A 22,136-nucleotide genomic window follows, 5' to 3' on the forward strand; every position below is an offset into this window, starting at 1 on the left:
ATACTTGTGCGAATGCGTTTTACATTATACAATCATTTTCAACATTAGTATGTGCCATCTGCCTCAACAACAAGAAGGTTTTATATGTAGTGGCCTTTGTCTTCAATACCTATTGATAACCTCAAATGCTTTATAAAATTTGCTCAAATTGATATGGTACCAAAAGGTATAATTTCATCAGCTTTGGGGCAACACCAAACATTTGCCTAAAATGTTGCTTAGGTTTTTACATTGGCCATTGCCATAAACAACAAGTATTTATTTCTCTCTCCTAGCAACACACTCCACTTCCACTACCAAAGGAATATGATGATGACTCCTTGATCCCCAGCAGCCCAGCAACAGAGACATCGGATAATGTCAGCCCTGTGGCCAGTCCCATACACACAGGGTCAGAGCCGTAAATATGCAGCCCATCATTCTCTTAACCACATTCACCCTAGCGTTCCAATTTTGGAATAATTGAAAGATTGCATGCAAGAAATTAGATAATAGCAGATCTATAATAAGCTCACAGCGTTTCACGCTGTGACACGTTGTCAGCTTGTAGAAGTGCTATTTTCGGAGTTATTATATACTGTACATATATATTTTATTGGTTAAAGGACAAACTTGTTTGTGATGTTCGTGATGTAATAGGTTCCTGGTCAGTTTCATGGTGGACGCTCGCGGTGGCTCGATGAGAGGCAGCAGACACAATGGCCTCCGTGTCATTATACCTCCGCGGACATGTGCCGCCCCCACCCGCATCACCTGCCGCCTGGTCAAGCCCCAGAAATTGACCACCCCACCCCCTCTTGTTGAAGGAGAAGGACTGGCCAGCAGAATCATCTCCTTGGGACCGGCCAGCATGCAGTTCCTGGGGTGAGAATATCGTATAAACTCCCAATCCTCTGTTGAGGTCAAAAATAGCATAATGAAAACTCATTCTTCACATATTCATACACAACCTGTGTGTCTGTGCATCAGGCCGGTCATCGTTGAGATCCCGCACTTCGCTGCTCTGGGTCGTGGAGACCGTGAGCTGGTGGTGCTGAGGAGCGAGAACGGCTCTGTCTGGAAGGAACACCGCAATCGCTATGGCGACGACGTGCTGGAAACCATCCTCAATGGAATGGATGAGGGTAAGGAGATGAATGTATTGTGACACAGTTGTCTCACATGTACTGACACTGACACTGCTCTTATATCTTGCATCGCCCTGACGTGATTCTTAAACTTTCTCTTCTCCGTTCAGAACTGGAGAGTCAGGAGGAGCTTGGGAAGAAACGTATCCGTCGGATCATCTCCACCGATTTCCCCCTGTACTTCGCTGTCGTGTCACGCGTCCAGCAGGAGAGTGACCTGATCGGACCAGAGGGAGGCTCGCTGACAAGCAAGCTCGTGCCCTTGGTCCAGGCCTCTTTTCCTGAGACGGCGGTTACCAAACGCGTCCGCCTGGGGCTGCAGGTGAGATGGGAGGATGAGGAGGATGAAGGAGAAGGAAGACAGAATCGTTAATGCCTGCAGTTGTCTGAAAGAGCAAGTTTGATGTATTTTAGTTGCTCTAGTTGAGCTGTGGGCAGCATCAGAACAGGATGCTTTTTTGTTTTTAAGAATTGTTTTCTGGACCTTTTTGCTTTGTATTTCAAATAATGCATGTACCAGGCACCTTCACATTTTGTCATCTTATGTGGTTTGTGTTCATCAACACCATTCTCACGTGTTTTTGTGTTACAAAGATCAGTTTTTACTGTTTTTATTTCATTATTTTCGGATATCTTTTTTTCTGGTTTAGTTATTACATTTATTTCATATTTTCCCCCCTAGGACAATTGATTTAGTTTGGGTATATTCCTGTTGGAATAATAAGGATTTATTTGCATGCAGTTATGTTGAGATAATGACCATTTCCTCATCCCACATAGCAGTAAAGGCACTTAATAATGAACTTAGGTAACTTACCAGAGCAAATACCACAACTCGATTTTGTAAGCTGACTAAATCAATAAGAATCATAAGGATCCAACTAGGGGTGAAACAATTAATTAAACAACAGACAGTTAATTGAATTAAAGTTTAGTAATTGAATAATGATGACCAAATCATATATCATGTAAAACCTAATACCTTTTTCTTCTTTTTCTTTTTTTTTTTACTGCGGCATCAATCAATTTCTTTATTACATTATCTCATTTTGTGGTCTAATGATAGCATAGCTTAATTGACAATTTGGCAAAAGAAAATAATACGATATTGATATTTGGTTCACTGCAATATAAAATATCTAGTATATAAATTAATATATTATTATATTAATTTGTTCTATAATAGGTCAACACCTATCGGTAAATCACCATGAAACATTCATTACAGTAGTGGGCCTATAGGAATGTATGGAATTTTGCTGGACTGTAAATGTAATATGATTTACCATACAAATCAAGTTGTAGCTACATTATCGTGTAATATAATATTTGCCTTATTCAGCATTTCTCTAGAAATATTCTTGGATCACAAATAAAACAGTTAAGCAATAATGTAATCTATAGATATAAAACTAAATCAAGGTCATCCAATAAATATGGTCATACATTAAGGTACATTATAAGGGATTACAATTATATATGTTGAAATGAACGGCACTTAAATAGGGAGCACAGGATAAATAAATGGACCTTCCGTTTTATATTTTCTTTCAACAGCTGTCTTTCAGTTGAATGTAGACATAGCTCTATTTATAGCTTTATAAGCCATTTGTAATACCATGCATACATACATATGCTCTCAACTTTCAAAGCTAAATACATTGACAGTTAAACTGAATGTAAATAAAGATAAATGGATATGGTTATAATTATCTTTATTCCCTCATATGGCTTTTCCCCTGTTCTGTTACATTATTGTATTATTTTATGTATGTTCTACATTAGGTGTGCATAAAGAATGTATTTACATTTTGTCCACTCATAATTTTCAATATGGTTTTGTGCAAAACACCAATGCCTTTTTATTTTATATTCATTTTGTATGAATATTTGAAGAATTATAATGTTAACACTTTTTGTTACATTTACAATAAACACATATATAAAAAATGAAGAAATAAATGTGTGTTCAAACATTCTATTCACTATGGAACTCTTTTCTCTTTATTGTATTTCCTCCCATTTGGTTGTCCTTTCTTCATCTTTTTTTACTCTTCCGTTGAACCATCGTACACATCTCATCTTCTCCTGTTATCACTTCTATTCCAAACTTTTTGTCTGTCAACATATTTCTATCCCATGGCTTGTCTCTCTTCTACCTTTAATTTCCCTGCACTTTATTTCACCACCACCACCATCATAATCATCATCACCACCACCTTATCATAATCATCATCACCACCACCATCATCATCATTACCATCATCCTCATCATCATCATCATCATCATCATCAACATCATCATCATCATGACGGTGCCCATATCATGCACTCCCTTTCCCAAAACTTCTTCTGCCCTCAGGCTCAGCCAGTTCCAGATGATCTGGTTGCCAAGTTGCTGGGTAACCAGGCAAACTTTAGTCCTGTGGTGACGGTCGAGCCCAGACGACGCAAGTTTCACCGGCCCATCGGCCTTCGCATCCCCCTACCTCCATCTTGGAAGGAGAGCCCCCGTGACTCTGGGGAGGGGGACACAACCAGCCTACGTCTGCTTTGCTCCGTCATAGGTACTGTGCTCTGGGGCTGTGAGTAAAAACAGGGATCTGATTACTTTGAGACACACAAACAGGTATTTGGGGGCGAGAACAAATCCGCCATTGTCTTGCAGGTGCAAACGGCACGGGTATTTGCGTTGCATCTGTGAGCATATACAATGTTAATATGGTAGATATATTTTTCTTATGCTGTTTTTTATGGTCTTTTTCAAGTTCACAAGCAATGAAAAGGAGCCGAATCCATTCAAGAAACACCTCCAACTCTTATGCAACACACGCACATGGCATTGATTCCCTTCCCCTATTTGCACATACCAGCAGCACGTTGCATAAAAGAATGGCTGTGGAAAGATAAAATGTTAAGACTTTACTAACTTTACTTCCCTGAGAGTGAAGATTTATGAATCAAAAGAATGGTTTCACTGTGACAAGTGAAAGTTGTCAGTTTGCTAAATTATTTTGATAAATTGTCTTTAATTCCAGGACATGTCAGCATAAAAAGCATGCTTCATAACTCAAGCTGAAAATAACAGATTTCCATGTGAAAACCATGGAAATACTGTTACATTGAACCTGGTGTCCCTATTTTGGGCATGTCACGCTAAAATTCTCCAAAATAGCCTAGACCTATATTGTCGCTGTCCGACAGAAACCCTGTATGTCCAAAACGGTTACTTTTAAGGAAATGGAAAAGAAATATCTACCGGTATGTTTCACTGGATCGAATGTAGTTGTTATCTAGTCACAAGCTATTGTTCTTATAGAACCTACAGACACACTTAATCACTTTCACTTAATTTCATTTTTCTCCCTTAAGAAAAATTGCCGATCTACAAGCTCACGCACTGTGAGCTTGTAGATCAGCCATTTGTGAGACACTGCAGTGTGACGAGGTTTCTGCCCGACAGCAACAATATGCTTAATCTATGCTCGTCGTACGCCAGTGTCGTGCGGCGAAAATAGAAGATCTACAAGTTCACAACGTGTCGCGAGGCGATGCGTTGTGAGCTTGTGGATCACCCATTTTCGGCATACAACGGTGTCAGGCTTAGGTGGTTAACCAATATGTCCCTCCTGCTTGCGCCACAGGTGGCACAGCTCCAGCCCAATGGGAGGACATCACTGGAACCACAAAGCTCATGTATGCCAATGACTGTGCCAGTTTCACAACCAATGTGTCAGCAAGGTAGGTCAAAGGACCTACAGTACACCTGTCTTATATCTCTATATATTTTTATCTAGGTTATTAGCAAGCGTTTGACATTTCCCAAACAACAGCTAGGAAATAGCTATTTCCTTCAGAAACGTTCACAAACAAACTCAATTATGTGTGATAGTTAAAACACGTATTGTTATTCCCTCTCAGATTCTGGCTGGCGGACTGTCCGCGAACAGCCGAGGCTGTTTCTTTTGCTAACCTGCTCTACAGGGAGCTATCAGCTGTACCCTACATGGCCAAGTTTGTGGTGTTTGCTAAGATGAATGAGATCCGCGAGGGCCGCCTACGCTGCTATTGCATGACCGATGACAAGATGGACAAAACCCTGGAACAACATGAGAACTTCACAGAGGTGGCTCGAAGCAGAGACATAGAGGTCAGTAGGCAGGCAGAAATACAGTGTAGTGAATAATACTGAGGTGAACACATCAATAGAACCATATTTATATATGGCTGGGCAATATGACTTCAAATCAACATCACGATTATTTCAAACTGTTGCTTCGATTATGATTAATAAATGATTATAAAAATAATTAAAAACAGACAATTTACAAGTTCACAACACGTCGCGATGCAACGCGTTGTATGTAGATTGGCTATTTTCTTTTTTTATGCCATTGATTAATCAATTTAGATATATGTTGATCGTTGATATATGAGAAAATAAAATAGCAATATTCAAAATATCAGTTTCAATATATCTTTGGTAAATTGCCCAGCCCTAAATTAATTAGAAAGGGTTTTACAGACCAATCCTCAATTCTAATCCTGATGTCTGTACAGCAACAATTACTAGGCAGCAATTTATCTTTTTAGTTTTGCCTCCTTCAGGCTTTTTAAGCTGCACTTGCTGAAAAGGACACGAAAAAGGGGCGTCAGAAGGCTAGACATTAGAGAGAAGTGGTTGTGATTGGAAGGCTGCAAGGTGAAATCTTAGAACAGCTGAGAAACATTTGCCAGAAAACTCTATCCTTCTTCAACAACTGCATACATAATTTGACCCCTTGTAGTGTTGCTCAAGGGCCAGCAGTAGAAGACTGTGTCTGTGTCCAGTCATATTTACATAGAAGAATATAGGTTTAAAAATGACAAAATTCCTATATACCTTCATCTTTATACAATTTCCTGTTCAAACCAACACACGAGAAGATCATTGTTGTGGACAGCAGTGATACGGACATATTATTTATTTAGTTAGGATTCAACATCGTGAATGTTCCTCACATTATTGCTTCCTGCCGGAGCCATTTTGTGCTGTCCGTGTCCTCCACATTGGTTGATGCCGGTTTCGCCCCCCTACAGGTGATGGAGGGTATGCCACTTCACCTGGAATGTTCAGGGAACCTTGTGCCCGTGAGGAAGGCCACTCAGCAGCCTCGCTGCTTCAGCTTCCAGGCTTTCAAAGATAACCGGCTCCCTGTCTCTGTCAAGGTGTTGTTTACATTAGACCCTGCAAGAAATATCTTCTGTGTCTGAGGCTTAATAATGCCCAGCACCCACTCGTAGTGAGTGTGTACTGTATGTCTCTAGCATGCTTCTGCTGTTTGTTGTGTCAAAGGTGAGAGACAGCAGTAAGGATCCGACTGGATTACTGTCTTTTCTGCGCAAGTCCACCAAGTACGAAGACAGTCAACATGTGCTTTGTAACCTCAACATTACCATGCCTCCGTGTATCAAGGTACCGATCTAGTCAAACATACACATGATGATATTGCATCGCCATGTTCCCTGAGAAGACAGATTTCAGTGCTTGCTTGTGTTTGGCAGATTGTAGGGAGTGAAGACAGGAGGCGAACTCTGACACCGCTTGCCCTAAGGGAAAGATACAGTGCCCTGAATGAGCCTGCTATGGGTATGAGACTCTCCCAACTGAAAATGCCTGCACATGCTTATTTGCTTATGATGTCATCTATAACTAGATGACAATAAGTCAAATGCCTGCTTTTTTCTTGAAAGTTGCACGTTACTAATCTTGCTATATACACAGTCTGTCCACAGCAGCACTCCAGCACTTAAGAGCCTATGTGCCTCACCAGGCAATGAAAATCATTACTTTGTTTGTATTGTCTCACAATGTTGAAGCTCAGTTGTGTTCTGGTTTCTGCAGCGTCAATGAGTGCCATGGAAAGGACAGAGTTGAAGATGGCTTTGATTGCAGAACAGTTGGGACTGAGCTGGGCTGGTGAGTGTGTGTATGTGTATGTGTATGTGTATGTGTATGTGTATGTGTATGTGTATGTGTATGTGTGTGTGCGTGCGTGTGTGTGTGTGCATGCACGTGTGTGTGTGTGTGTGTGTGTGCGTGTGCGTGTGCGTGTGCGTGTGCGTGCGCGTGCGTGTGCGTGTGTGTGTGTGTGTGTGTGTGTGTGTGTGTGTGTGCGCATGCGCGTGTGTGCGTGCGTGGAACACGCACGCATAAATAATAATAATACAAAATATCGAATTCTTTGTATATTTCCCTCTCTTACGATACCTTACTCTTCCGTATCGCTGTCTAAACAGAGTTGGCACGAGAGCTTCAGTTTAACGTTGACGACATCAACAAGATCCGTGTGGAGAATCCTAACTCACTGCTGGAGCAGAGCTCTACGCTGCTCAACCTCTGGGCTACTCGCGAAGGAAAGAGGGCAAAGAGTCAGTATAAGAGATGTGAGATTGTTCTAAACTCCCTTTCACCTCCCGTGTATGTCCTCCCTGATACTTATATTTATGACTTTAACAAGACCATGTTGTCTTTTTTTTGTTTCCCCTTAATGGTATCGCTATTTATCCTGGGATACCCCAACCCTTTTCTCAGTTGTGGTACAGTACATTTCCCAACCTGGTTTTGGACCTTGGTCCCCTGTCTTGCCGTGCCTCCCTTCTTTTTATCCCGCCCCTGCCCTCCCCTCTCTCCGTCTCTCCCCTCCATCTCCTCTCTCAACATCTCTCTTTCTCTCTTCTTTCTGTCTTCCATCTGTCTCCATGTGTCTTCATCACAGTGGAGAGCTTGTACGTGGCTCTAAAGAGCATCGACCGTATGGACATTGTCAGCATGTTGGAGGGCCAGCCTCCTCAGGCTGCGAGACAAGGCCGCGAGCCTAGCAGACGCAGACACAACGACAGAGACCACCTGTCCCCCGGCATCACCAATGGTAAGTGCCCCCGTCCTCCCAAAGTGCAGCCCTTTTTTGCATACTCTTTGTCCCACCCTTCCAGTAAAAACATTCCTCCTCCCCAAATGCCATACCGTGGATGGTTTTGCTCTGTTTTTGCCTGTTGCTACAGTTATTTATTCTTCATAAACACAGTTCTGTTCAAACACTGCCACAAATGTCAGACTTCTGCAGGTTTTTACCCCTTCAACCTGGAGAGAGACTCAGGACACTCCTACAAATGCCTCTGTTGTACTTCCATGATGTGTTTATTCATTGGCTGGTTGTTTGAGACAAATACAGTGAAATAATAAATAGAAAACCTTTATGTTTTCAATGAGGGGAAGATCTTACTGATGTAAGACAGGTCAGATTTGACGCTGTCAAAGAATCAGTCAGATTTAATGACTCCTTTTTTTAAAGTCCTTTTTATCTTTTATACGTCATAACATATTGTAATGTACCATTTTAGTCAATATTTAAAACAGGAATACATTTTTCATCAATTATTGATATGGTAATTGACATGGTAAACATTTACATGGAATACATTTCAGTATGTTATATGGACTGTAAAATGACACATTGCCAATGCCATACATGATATGAATCTGCCTTTAGCGATAAGTGTACCTTAACTGGCGCCTACACCAGTTGTGAGTCCTCAGTCTTTTACTCCTTTACCTCATGGTTTCCTATACCACATGCATAACATACATCTGATTGACTCCAGTTTCACCTCTGGACCCGTGTGTGAGCTCCTTCATCACTGGACTGACCCTCACTGGAGAGCACTGGCCTCTCTTCTCTGCTCTCGTGTCCAGTGTGGCCCCGGGTCATTCCAACAGGTGCCAGGTCCTCTCTGTGCAAACTGGAGCAATACCTGGTGATGTAATGATGCATAGAGACATGACCATGAGGCACAAAGGTTCAAAAGGGAGACATTCAGATCACAGCTGCCGTGAATCTGATACCCGTCCGTCTGTCTGGCTGTCTGTCTGCGTGTCGTATCTGTGTTGTCTATACCTGCCTCCCAAAGGTCTTTGCTTTGACACTACTTTTGTCGCACATTTACCGGACAATACAGTACCTCCATCAAGGCTGGGAGTTGACCACATCCACACGGTGGCCATTTCTGCTCTTATGTCATACTCGCAACAGCAACACGCCCCACCCACCTCCCACCCTCTGAAGTATGATATAAGAGCACAATGGCCTATGTGCAAATTTGGTCAATTGCATCTTCAGCTAATCACACCATGATTACAAAGTGGTTTATGATTTACTATCCAAGTTTATGAATCAAATGGCAGATGCACATTTGTATCATCTGAGGAACAGTGTGTTTCAACTGCAACAAGTTTGAAGTTTCACCTAGTGTAGGAGAATCCGTTTTACAGCTCCATTCAGACTATAGCCATCTGTATCTTGTATCTTTACCAGTTTGTTTAGGGACTTTAATAGTCACTTGGCTTCCTTGAGTCTAGTTCACTGTCGTCGGTATAAGCAAAGCTTTCAGGTTTGCTTCACAACCGTTTGCGGTTTTGAAAGTAATAAGTGAATAAGATCGTTACAGAGACAACAGGACAGCTTACAGATTTAGCCTTCTGTAATGGGATATTTCAACTCTGTCTGCCTGTGTCTGCATGGGGTATAGTTTGAGTCTCATCAGGGCTGATGATGTCCTGTTGGGAGCCCCGGTCCGGTCCCTGTGAACTTCTATCCTTCTCTCTCTGTGTGTGTTTCTCTGGACATGTCATCTGCAGCCCAGCCGCCCTACTCTTCCTCCTTCTCAATCCTTCTCTCCGAACTCTGACCTCATGCTGACCTCATGTTGACCTATGGCCCTCTTTTTTTTACAACCAGTTGTTGCATTTTTTATTCCTTTATCTTATTATTATTTTTTACTCCTGAAAACTCCACTTTTTAATTGTCTGCTCTGTGACCAATTCCCCTCACACACTGTGTATTCAGCACCCCCTGGGAGGGGGGAGGTGTCCCTCGCTCTCTCACTCTTTCTGTCTGTGTTCATCTCCCTTTTGAATCTCTCACTCTGCCTCTTCCTCTTCTTCTTTTCTCTGTTCCCTCTTTTCTGTACCTGTCTCTCTGACTACCCCTTCCTGTCCTATCCTTCCTCTCTTCCCATTCCCCTCTACCCCTGCATTCTTGCCTGTCTGCATGTTGAATGAAACCTAGCCTCATCTCCTGCCTTCCCCCGTGTTTGCCATGGAGACAAACGGAGGTGCAGGCACCGTGGCTTGTGGGAGATGACGTCTAGATAGTCTGGATGCATTTCAGGCATGACCTAGAGTTTGTTTTTTGTTTTGTTTTTTGCATGGCTTGCATGCTTGAGAAATGACCTTATGGCTACCTCCGTCCTCTTAAAATATCTGTCCTCTATGGGGAGTAAAAAAAGGTTATCAGAAAACCTTTTTTTCTTTAAACTATTGTGACTTGTGACTGTTCTGTTCATGTATGAATGTTGTGACCTGTTTCGCACATCTTTGATTCTATGTATGTCCATCTGACCGTGCATTTCTAAGTATCTTGTGTCTTTGAGGTATAGAGTTGTCCACCCATGGTTTAGTTCCCCCGTACTGTGTGTACTGTGTGTTTAGATATGTTGTCATAATTCAGTCAGTCAGTCTGAGTCTGCTGATGTTTATTTATGTGTTACATCTAGAGATTGTCCTGTGTTTCTGTATATTTGTTTGTGTCTATGTGCCGTTATTTAATTTTCTGTGTGTGTGTGTGTGTGTGTGCGTGCGTGCGTGTGTGCGTGCGTGCGTGCGTGCGATGTCTATGTCCCTTCGTTGTATATGTATGTGTGCTTCAGGTGCATTTCTTCCCTGTGTTTATGTTTGTCTTTGTATCATGAGGGTCAGGTCATCACATCCATGTATAATCACCACCACTGAGTCCACCTTATCCAACCATTCCACCTTCTCATCTTTCATTCACTGTCTTTTCTTTCTACTCTCAGGAAGAGAGGCGATTCACAAATACATAGAATTCTAAATTAGTCATGCATGAATCCAAAATTGTCATACATTTTGTAATAATTCCTTACATTATCATTAGAAATAAAAAACACAAATACATTTTCAGGTTGCGATATAAACTGTCAGAAACCCTACACAAACTTCCTGTTGAATTTAGAATTCATTTTGAGATTTTGACTTAATTTAAATTAAATCTACGGATATTCTAAACTTCCAAAGCCTTTGCAGGGGGCAAAACATGACAACATTGAGGTGTGCGTAGTTGAGCTGCAGCACCCTCTGATGGACGAATGTGCAGGCACAGTGTCAAACACTGTTTAAGCCTACACACACACACACACACACACACGCGCACACACACACACACACACACACACACACACACACACAGACAGACAGACAGACAGACAGACAGACAGACAGACAGACAGACAGACAGACAGACAGACAGACAGACAGACAGACAGACAGACAGACTTATAATAATCTCACACACACTGTCTAGCTAAACTAACAATTCTAACTAGGGCCCTGGGCCTGGACATCGTAACAACCAGGCTGAACAAAATAATTGACGAGAAAACTTCATTTTAAGACACAGCGGTAAAGTACTTAAAGTTTTGAGAGTCAAGTGTCATGGCAGTCATGTTCTGACTAAACAGGATACTATATGAACATAGGTAATATTAATAGTTTGTACAGAACTCCTTAACCCTTTAGGAATTCTGGTGTTAGTTGGGGACAGTGACACTGATATCCTCTGCACCCTCAGCAGTAATAAATCAAGTTGTCACCCCAACTCTTTCTTTCACACACACACACACACACACACACACACACACACACACACACACACACACACACACACATACACACACACACACACACACACACACACACACACACACACACACACACACACACACACACACACACACACAGGCACACACACACACACACACACACACATCTGACACTTCCCGACATCCTCTGTTCCGTGTATGTCTTAGTGTCTCTGCTTCCTTGCCATTTATCAGAACTCAAAATAATTCATTATTTATTGTTTGTGTGCTCAGTATCACTTGGATACAAAATGGATGCAAAATAGATGATTTGTGGATAATGGATTAATTGGCTCGGTACATTACTGAGCCATTCAAATGATGGCTCAGTAATTCAAATGATGAAGAAATAGCATTTTCCGTCACAGAGAGTTCACGGAACTCTACTGTGCAGTTTTCATCTAACGTCTACGGACAACATACAGTTGCAACACCATGGAAAAACTGCACCCGTGGCTTGTTTTCTGTGTGAGATGTCTCTGAATGCATTACAGATGGTTGTGGAGTGACCTGAGTCTAAGTTACTTAACCTTTTGAAGTCTCACTGTTAGTTATATCAAGTTATATATATTCTTTTAAACAAAAATGATCGCATTAACGTAAGATTTACAACATAAACTGAAATGAAATGTTGTTAGGCCTATAGTGTTTTGAAAAAAGAAGTGTGTGAGTGAGTTTGTATCCAGTTAACACCAAAAATATATGTAAATAGTTTTTCTCTAATAGTTTTCTTTAATTGTTGACACTTTCTGTGCTGTGTATGGATGACTGAGGAGCGTGCCTTGAAACAGCAATTATGATTGCGTGACAGATAACAGGAGAATGCTCGCAGGAGAGAGAATGACTTTGCCTGCATGCATGCTATCCAGCCTGACTACAATATGTAAAAAAAAATAACTACTACATGCTTGTATGCGTGCATGCGTGCGTGTGAGGGAGTGAGTGAGTGAGTGAGAAGGAGAGAGAAAAGAGAGACGGGGAGAGAAAGATGTATGTATGGCATGAGTATGTGTGAAGAGGTGTTTTCCCTGCTGGACAGGCGTGTGTCCCGGCCCCAGGATGGGGGCAGAGGCAGTAACCCCTGGTCCTCTACCTGCAGTCAGCAGAGCAGCATCAGCCACCGCTGGGCCCCTCTGTCCCAGCCTCTCAGTCAGCCTGGCTGTGACTGCTGCTGCTACCGCTGCTGCACTCACTGTCAGTGCTGGCAGATCTGGCTTGACACACCCCTCTCCCCCTTCCCCCTAATAGCTGCCCTTGCTCCCCTGCCCTAAGTCCCCCTGCCCCCTTTTATTCCCCTTTTCCCCCATTAATCCCCTGGGCTCCCCTCTGCCCCCTCCCCTATGTTGCCCTGCTCCATGGCAGGGGCACTTCCCCCCCCCACCCCATGGGGTTCCGGTGCTGTGGGGGTGAGGTGGGGAGCGAGGCGGGGGGCCCGTGTCAGTGTGCCTCTCTCTGTCTCGCTCCAGGTTACGGAATGGTGCCGGAAGAACTCCTCTCGCCCGCCTCCATGCAGTACAGCCTGCCCTCCCCGCTGGGCGCCGAGCCCTACTGGCAGGAAGTCTCCAGCCTAGACTGTGCGCCCATTGCCACCACAGAGGAGGACACACTCATGGAGATGTCCGATGTGCAGGTGTGGCCCTCAGGTAACAGCCCCTCCCTGGTGGCCGTGGAGGACTCCTCACTGGAGTGCAGCAATGCTGATGACTCGGAGGGCCTGCTGGGGCTGCCGTACGGGAGCCTGGGCCGCCCGGCCAGTCAGGCCAGCGCGGCCAGCGGAGGGGGTGGGGGCTCCATGGATCTGGCCGAGGATGATTCAGAGATGGGCGTTGACTCGCTCAGCACTGCCACGCCGGCCTCACTCGGGGGCACCCTCTCCGGGATCAACCTAAACGGGCTGAACAATGGTCAGGGGTCAGAGGCGGGTTCGGAGACGTCAGCACTCACAACAGGTGGAGCTGGAGGAGGAGGTGGAGGAGGAGGAGGAGGAGGAGGGGCAGGCTCAGAAGAAGGGCTTTCTCTTGTTGCAGGACAACAAAGGGTGTACGCCCGGCTGAGCGAGTCACCTGGTCTGAGCTGTGTAGCAGATCGGAATGGAGACAGGTGAGCCAGACTCCTATCTACTTCTCACCTGGATATTGAAATATCAACAATCTCAGAGTGGTATGCGCTCACACAGCTGACAAAAAAAATCACTGGGTCATGCTTTTGAGCGGTGCTCCTGGAAGGAGCTAAGCTCCAACATCTGGCTTTGTCCGGTTCCCAAAACATGTCCAGGCCCTAAAGTAAACTGAAGCGTGGCCTGCATCTGGCCTAGATATGGCCGACATCTTGGCACAAACGTCTCAAAGTTTGTTGTACGCCGCCCAAGGTCCCATTGGCCAAGCATCGCAGGACGTGCGTCCACTGATTGGCTAGTGGAGCGCTTGATGAAATGAACACATAAATTGCACCGCCCACTTCACACTAGGTGTGATTTCTGTCCAATGTCAGCTTGAACAACGGGCCATGTTCATCAAACGAATGTAAGCGTGGAAAAAAATAAGCAGTCCACAGTGCAACGTTTATTGTCGTGTTTGTCAGCTGAAGTAACACAAAGTCATTCCAGGGTACAATCCTCATGTTCATTTATCGATTTGCAACTCTGAGAGTGGTTAGAGCACATACCGGTACCTGACAATACCTGTCCCAGTACAATCCTACCCGCCTGGACCACTTGTCCTGCATGTCACTCACCTACTCTCTCACTCTCCATATTTCCTCTATCACATAAAGGCTTAGAAATGCCCCCCCCCCCCAATAGATAAATAGATACAAATAAGATTGTAGATTGGCTATTTTCAAATGGCCGAAATATATTTGGCAAAAATGGTTTGTGTCTCTTATCTTAATCTACAAAGTAACTAGTAACTAACGTTTTCAAGTAACTGTAGTGGAGTAAAAGTACAAATACCTCAAAATTGTACTTTACAGTACTTGAGCAAATGTACTTAGTTACTTCACAGCACTGCACATCTACCCTGCCATCTCCTCACTGTTCCCCTCTGTCCCTCCAGGTCTTCCAATGGTAGCAATGGAAGTGGGAGTGGTGGCTCCTTCCTGTCGTACCTGCAGGAGCAGACGGGCCCTAGCTGGTCCCCAGTCACTGACCCTACTCAGGCCTGGGTGGGCTCGCAGCCTAAGCCCAGACAGGCCATGGACACCATGATGTCGTCAGTACGCAACGCCATGGACGGAGACCAGTCCCGGGTATCCCAAGAGGCCTTGCTTCAACCAGTGCGGGACATGGGACATTCGGAAATCCTCAGAGGGCACTTCAGAGGTACCCAGCCATTTGAGAAGGGGCTGGGCTTCCCTCACAGGGTACCAGAGCTGAGAGCCTGGGACGATGTGCGCATGAGGGGGCAGGTGAGTCAATCACTCACACACTCGCACACGCACACGCACACGCACACACGCACGCACGCACGCACGCACGCACGCACGCACGCACGCACGCACACACACACACACACACACACACACACACACACACACAAATGCGCTCACTCACATATTGGAAGTTACTATATTGGAAGTAAACATGAAAGTGTGTAAGCATAAATGCTACCATGTTAATTAGAAGGACTTACAATTTACAATTATAATTTAGGCATTTAGCAGACGCTCTTACTGTAATCCAGAGCAATTTACAATAAGCAAGGTAGGTAATATATCAATACATCAAAGTCAAAACGTCAAATGCATAGAAATAGTAAATCTAAGAAAAAACGTATGTAGACCAAGCACCTATTCAGTCAAAACTATAAAAATAAAAATAAACATATGAAAAACGCTATCTAAATTATGTATGGTCATTGAGGGTAGGCAAGTGCTGCGTTAAGTGCTATGGGCTAAGGTGGAGTCTTCTTCTTCTTTCGTGTATCATCAAGTCTGAAGAGGTGAGTCTTCAGACCAAGATGGAAGCTAGGGAGTCTGCAGTTCTAATTGCAATCGTTTATTCCACAGTTTGGGGGCCAGGAGGACGAAGAGTCTAGTACGAGTGGATTGTTATCGCTGGGTTTTTAGCGAGGGTTCTGTCAGCTTCCCTGTGTTAGCTGATCTGAGTGAACGGGTGGGGTTGTAAGTTTCGATCAGGTTTTGAAGGTATGGAGGTGCCATACCTTTGGCTGCTTTGAAGGCCAGCATCAGTGTTTTGTACTCTGTGCGAGCAGCAACCAGGAGCCAGTGGAGGGAGCGGAGAAGCGGGGAGACATGTGAAAATGTTGTCTGGTTGAAGACCAGCTGTGGCATTCTGGATCATTTGGAGAGGCTTCAGTGCACATGCTGGGAGGCCAGTAAGGAGAGAGTTATAGTAGTCGAGTTTTAAAGATTTGTTTTTTGGGCAGTAGACAGACAGGAAATGGGGGAGAGATGGGGAGTGACATGTGGCAAAGGTCGTCCGGATCGGGAATCGAACCGGCAACGCCGTCAGGCATCAACGCCTATGTGGCAATGCCTATTTGGTATGTGCCTGGACCAGTAGGTCAGCGGGTGCCCCTACAGTAGTGAACAGACTTGAGGCATACTGCGTTCGAAAGCAAGTCACAGTCATTATACACTCATACAGGTACAAGAAGGCAAATGCAATTTGCATACACACACGCACGCACGCACGCATGCACGCACGCACGCACGCACGCACGCACGCACGCACGCACGCACGCACGCACACAATAGCAGCAATAGTAATAGTGCCTGGTGTTTATACTAAGGGCAGCAAGTAGTAATGTGCAAGTTACAGAAACTTGTCAGAAACCAACACACACACACACACACACACACACACACACACACACACACACACACACACACACACACACACACACACACACACACACACACACACACACACACACACACACACACACACACACACACACACACACACAGGCCAGGGCCCAAGATTGACACAGACAGCAGCATACAGTATCTTGCTAAATATAGCTTGCATTCTCACTTTACCACTCTGTAACATGATCCCCTATCCCAGCCCATCACATGTGTCAACTTTCTGACACACCACCAGTACACCACCAACACCACCACAGTGCACAGTAAAATCTTCAGTGACCACGGAGGTCACCATGGAAGTCAAAGTTGACCTTTAATGTCATTTTATCATTGTTATTGTTTCTACCTTCTGGCTTTATATGATTAATGTTTATTATGAATTGCATAAAGCCATTAGACTCCAATCAGATTGTGTGATTTGAGCTACCTGTTTTACAAATATACATACCACAAATATACCATCCTGTGTTGATTACTGGCAATAGCATAGTCTGTATTTAAACGTATTACAGTAAGTAGAGTATGAGAGTATGAGAGAGACCTTTCCATACCACATTGAACCTCACAGGAGCAGCCAGGGGTATTTAAAGCTGACACTACGTCACATGTGCAGAGAGAGAGAGAGAGAGAAAGAGAGAGAGAGAGAGAGAGAGAGAGAGAGAGAGAGAGAGAGAGAGAGAGAAGACAAATAGTTTTTTTAGAACCATGTGAAGGGGAGGTCGACAGGGTGGAGTGGGAGAGAGAGAGAAAGAGCAGAGATAGCAAGAGGGAGGGAGAGAGAGAGAGAGAGAGAGAGAGAGAGAGAGAGAGAGAGAGAGAGAGAGAGAGAGAGTGGAGAAGAGAAATAGAAGCCTCCTAAGGTTGCTGATGCCCGGATTTGATGACATGGGTCGGCCATTCCTCTGTACCAACTAACAAAGGGACACCCAGAGTGGGAGAGAAGGACCAGAGACCAGTGGAAAGGGCCCACACTGCCCCAGCTAATGGACCAAGGATAGGAGTTGAAGGACAAAAACGGTGTGACACTGACGTGCGGCAGAATAACTGAGACAAGGCGTGGGATTGCAGCTGCTCTCTCCTTTGTTAACGACGATAAGCGCTGTTGGAAATTGGGAATCCACAAGTGAGACCTGCGGGTGCGGGACCGGGTGCGGGACCGTGTTGGTTTACCATTGACCGAGGACATTCAGAGGGGCAATGTGGGCCCTGGTGACCGAGCTTCTCTTCAGCTTCGTGCTGCTAGCATTTCTGTTAATCAGCTGTCAGAATGTCATCCATATAGCCAGCGCCTCTTTGCGTTCGGTACTTGCCTTCATACACGCTCAGCTGGACCGAGAGCTGGGGGAGGTGGAGGGACTGGCCGATGAGGAGGAGAACGTTACCACCAGAGTGGTTCGGCGGAGGGTCATCCTCAAGGTACCACAGAACCATACAACCACGGAAAACAATAGACAGCGGTAGAACGGGGAACACATTTAGGGAAACGCTGAGGGACGCAGTGTGTATTTATGTCCTGAAACAACGAGAGGATGCAAGGTTTTTCTTGACATGGATATATGTTTGGACAGGACTCAGTTGAGTTGAGGGGTGTGCCCCAGTTGGCAGTATTGGTGGTATATATATACCGTATTTTCCGGACTATAAGGCGCACTTAAAAGCCTTTAATTTTCTCAAAAAACTACAGTGCGCCTTATAGTCCAGTGCGCCTTATATATGGATCATTCATTGACATTGACATTCCCTTTAGCACAGCTCCATCTGTTGGATGCATAACGCGACGGTAGTGTCCATTATGTGCGCCTTATAGTCAGGTGCGCCTTATATATGAAAACAGTTTGAAAATAGACCATTCATTGACAGTGCGCCTTATAGTTAGGTGCGCCTTATAGTCCAGAAAATACTGTATATATATATATATATATATATATATATATATAGTATAGTAACTATTTAATAATAATGGAAATGCTGTATATTTAATTGGCAAAGAATTGGCTTGCGCAAGTAAATCTAATATTTTGAATGATTTTTGTCTTGTAGTGGAGTCAGTAACGCCGAAAAATAAGCTGTTAACTTCAAGTCATGATGCAAAGGTCCCCTTTGGTATGGAAGTACCTTAGGGCCATAGGAAAGAATTTATCCAAAGAGACAAGTTAGATCACCCTTCATTTTCTTTTTATAGCCATTTTAAAAATGGCCGCCGACAATAAACCACTATTACACCAGACCCCATATCTTTGCTTCTGTTAGAGCTATGATAATAATATTGGTGTCAACGTGTACATTTTTGGGGTCTAGGAATTCAATTAAATAGGTTTCAAAGCAAAAAACCCAATACTTCACTAATTAACATGACAGCGGGGGGTAAAATATGCAAATTTCATGAAAAATAACACGTTTTAACGGGGTAACTTACCCCCCCACCCCTCCCCCTAAACTTTGATTCACCTTTCCTTTGGTGTGGAAGTACCTTAGGGCCATAGGAAAGAATTTATCCAAAGAGACAAGTTAGATCACCCTTCATTTTCTTTTTATGGCCATTTTAAAAATGGCCGCCAACAATAATCCCCAATATACCAGACCCCATATCTTTGCTTCTGTTAGAGCTATAATAATAATATTGGTGTCAAAGTGTACATTTTTGGGGTCTAGGAATTCAATTAAATAGGTTTCAAAGCAAAAAAAACAATACTTCACTAATTAACATGACAGCGGGGGGTAAAATATGCACATTTCATGAAAAATAACACGTTTTAACAGGGTAACTTACCCCCCGTCCCTCCCCCTAAACTTTGATTCATCTTTCCTTTGGTGTGGAAGTACCTTAGGGCCATAGGAAATACTTAATCCAAAGAGACAATTTAGATCCCCCTTCATTTTCTTTTTATGGCCATTTTAAAAATGGCCGCCAACAATAAACCACTATTACACCAGACCCCATCTTTGCTTCTGTTAGAGCTACAATAATAATATTGGAGTCAAAGTGTACATGTTTGGGGTCTAGGAATTCAACTAAACAGGTTTCAATGCAAAAAAAAAACAATACTTCACTAATTGACATGACAGCGGGGGGTAAAATATGCACATTTCATGAAAAATAATACGTTTTAACAGGGTAACATACCCCCCCACCCCTCCCCCTAAACTTTGATTTACTTTTCCTTTGGTATGGAAGTACCTTAGGGCCATAGGAAAAAACTAATCCAAAGAGACAAGTTGGATCACCCTTCCTTTTTTTATATAGCCATTTTTAAAATGGCCGCCACAATTCAAAACAATACAGCAGAACCAATATATTTCCTTCTGTTATAGCTATAATAATATTAGTGTCAAAGTGTAAATTTTTGGGGTCTAGTAATCCAAGGTTTCAATGAAAAAAAAAACAATATGTTTCAACAGAAGTAAAATATTCAAAGAAGAATACGTTTTAACAGGGTAACGTTACATTTTCTCCACCTTTGGCAATGAAGTAGGCTACCTTAGGATAATAGGAAAGAAATTATCCAAAGAGACAAATTAGATCACCCTTCATTACTGAAATATACACGTTTAAAAAAATGGCAGCCATCATTTACACTTACAGCCAGGGGCGCAGGAGGCATTTTAAAAGTGAAGGGGACATATCTGGGAGGTATGTGCGCGCGTATCCCCCCCACTTTTGGTGATATCCCCCCCACTTTTGCCCCGAGGAGGGGGGGACATATCCCCTCCACTTGAGCTGAATTACACAGTTGTTTTACGCAGATTTCAAGGCAGGCAGGCCACTGCCTGCCTGCTTGTCACTATCGCGTCGCATTAATTAAACTCATTCAGAACAGCTGAGCTGAGCTGCCGACTGCACTGCACTGGTGGGACTGTGCCTCTAGAGGGCAGTAATACGCCTTGAAATGAGAACTACTCAGTGTGTACAGTATAATCGATCATATTTGCGGCTTTTTCTTGGACCTGAACACTGGGGGCAGGGGCGTCACTAGCAATTCTGGGCCTCTAGGCCAGAAATCTGTATGGGCCCCCCCATGCAAGCGGAGAACCGGCCAACCGGGAACACTTTGTTACTGTTTGAATGACATGTCTCACAATGATACGGTAGCCGTGATCGCCTCAGCAATCATGTTCACCTTATTTGTCAAATTGTAACACCATTTACCATTTTTTCTCACTCTTTTAGTTTTACTATTGTAGCCTAAGCAGGCTATAAACAAAAATGTGGTGTCTGGTGTAACAATTTGACAATGCTAGCTCTTGAAACAAAGTCCAGGAATTCTAGCTTGATCTAACCATGATCACTACACATAATCATCCATTACATGCACACTCAGATACAGCTACTGTATTATTAATGCAGTATAATAAAAAGTGCAGACCACCATCATCACCAGCAAGTGAATGAGACACCAGAACTCTGACTTGAGCCCAGCCTCCCATGCAAGCCAATATAAAACAGTATAACAATAAAACACTACATTGTATTTTTAGTAGCAGCTTAAATATGTGCAGGTGTTGTGCAGAATATACAATCGCTAATCAATAGCAGCTCAAGCAAATGCACATGAGGAGTGAAGCATATAGGCTATACATAGGAAATAGAATAGGAGGAAAAATAAGCAGTATAGGACTATTCAGATTGGGTGAAGTATGAAAATGATTAGCCTACATGCAAAAATGAGTCTGCATGCAATCAGAACTTTGGCTAGTTAGCTAAGCTATGGAAAACAAGGGTTGGCTATAATGATCTGAGAATACATCTACTGTATAACAGGCTAGATCATATAAGGCTATATGAGAATGGCATAACATGACATTCTTGTGTGTACTGTGTGTATGCGCATACATTGTTTTAACAGCAAAGTCAGTCAGTGCGTTTAATCTACAGCAAGATCCTGTGAACATTTTGGGAGTTCACAAAACAATAATACTGTGACTGACTGAAACAAAAATATTGTGATGCCTAGATTGTTAATTTTGTATGACATAATCATATGACTACTAGATAGATGAAGGGATATTATACAATTATTGTTATTACTAGGGACATCCAGCAGTTTAGTTTCTAGTATCTCCATCTATCTCTCTGGAAGAGGTTGCACATGAACTCTGCAGCGGCGCTCAAACACAAACACTCTAACATTAATCCTCACACTACTTGACACTATTACCATACTTTAGATAACTAGTCATTGTTGCAACAAACCAAACCATTTTTCACTTTTCACAATTTGGGAACCTACATACATTCATAACGTGATGTGATTGTGATCAACTGATCATGTCACTAGTTTGGGAGTGCTTCCTTCCAGAACTTATTATTGGTCTTCCTGTACAGCCCGATTTTGCTTAGGCTGCGTGGCAATCCCAGCCATCTTCATTCAGCCATCAGATCATAGATGAGTAGAGGCCAGAGGATTTTTGGGTGCATTTCATGCT

The 22,136-nt window shown here is 43.5% G+C and overlaps 1 protein-coding gene across 4 annotated transcripts in view; it reads left to right on the top strand.

Annotated features, from left to right (window-relative positions):
• The window catches only part of ank1a (ankyrin 1, erythrocytic a), a gene marked incomplete at both ends in the record, with an annotated part of 130,053 nt that overhangs the window by 102,436 nt on the left and 5,481 nt on the right, over window positions 1-22,136 (top strand). For 2 of the 4 annotated variants that reach the window (XM_080739243.1, XM_080739245.1), the window contains 15 exons: window positions 276-391; window positions 640-864; window positions 970-1,124; window positions 1,238-1,449; window positions 3,490-3,694; window positions 4,772-4,868; window positions 5,049-5,277; window positions 6,207-6,335; window positions 6,463-6,582; window positions 6,672-6,756; window positions 7,012-7,086; window positions 7,407-7,538; window positions 7,886-8,038; window positions 13,349-13,982; window positions 14,936-15,287. In XM_080739243.1, coding sequence (XP_080595369.1) covers window positions 276-391; window positions 640-864; window positions 970-1,124; window positions 1,238-1,449; window positions 3,490-3,694; window positions 4,772-4,868; window positions 5,049-5,277; window positions 6,207-6,335; window positions 6,463-6,582; window positions 6,672-6,756; window positions 7,012-7,086; window positions 7,407-7,538; window positions 7,886-8,038; window positions 13,349-13,982; window positions 14,936-15,287 — 2,919 coding nt within the window. The remainder of the gene's footprint in view (window positions 1-275; window positions 392-639; window positions 865-969; window positions 1,125-1,237; window positions 1,450-3,489; window positions 3,695-4,771; window positions 4,869-5,048; window positions 5,278-6,206; window positions 6,336-6,462; window positions 6,583-6,671; window positions 6,757-7,011; window positions 7,087-7,406; window positions 7,539-7,885; window positions 8,039-13,348; window positions 13,983-14,935; window positions 15,288-22,136) is intronic. The other 2 variants (XM_080739244.1, XM_080739246.1) reach the window with 2 other exon arrangements.

Source organism: Nannobrachium achirus, assembly GCF_963921795.1.
Source record: "Nannobrachium achirus genome assembly, chromosome: 12".
NCBI lineage: Eukaryota > Metazoa > Chordata > Actinopteri > Myctophiformes > Myctophidae > Nannobrachium > Nannobrachium achirus.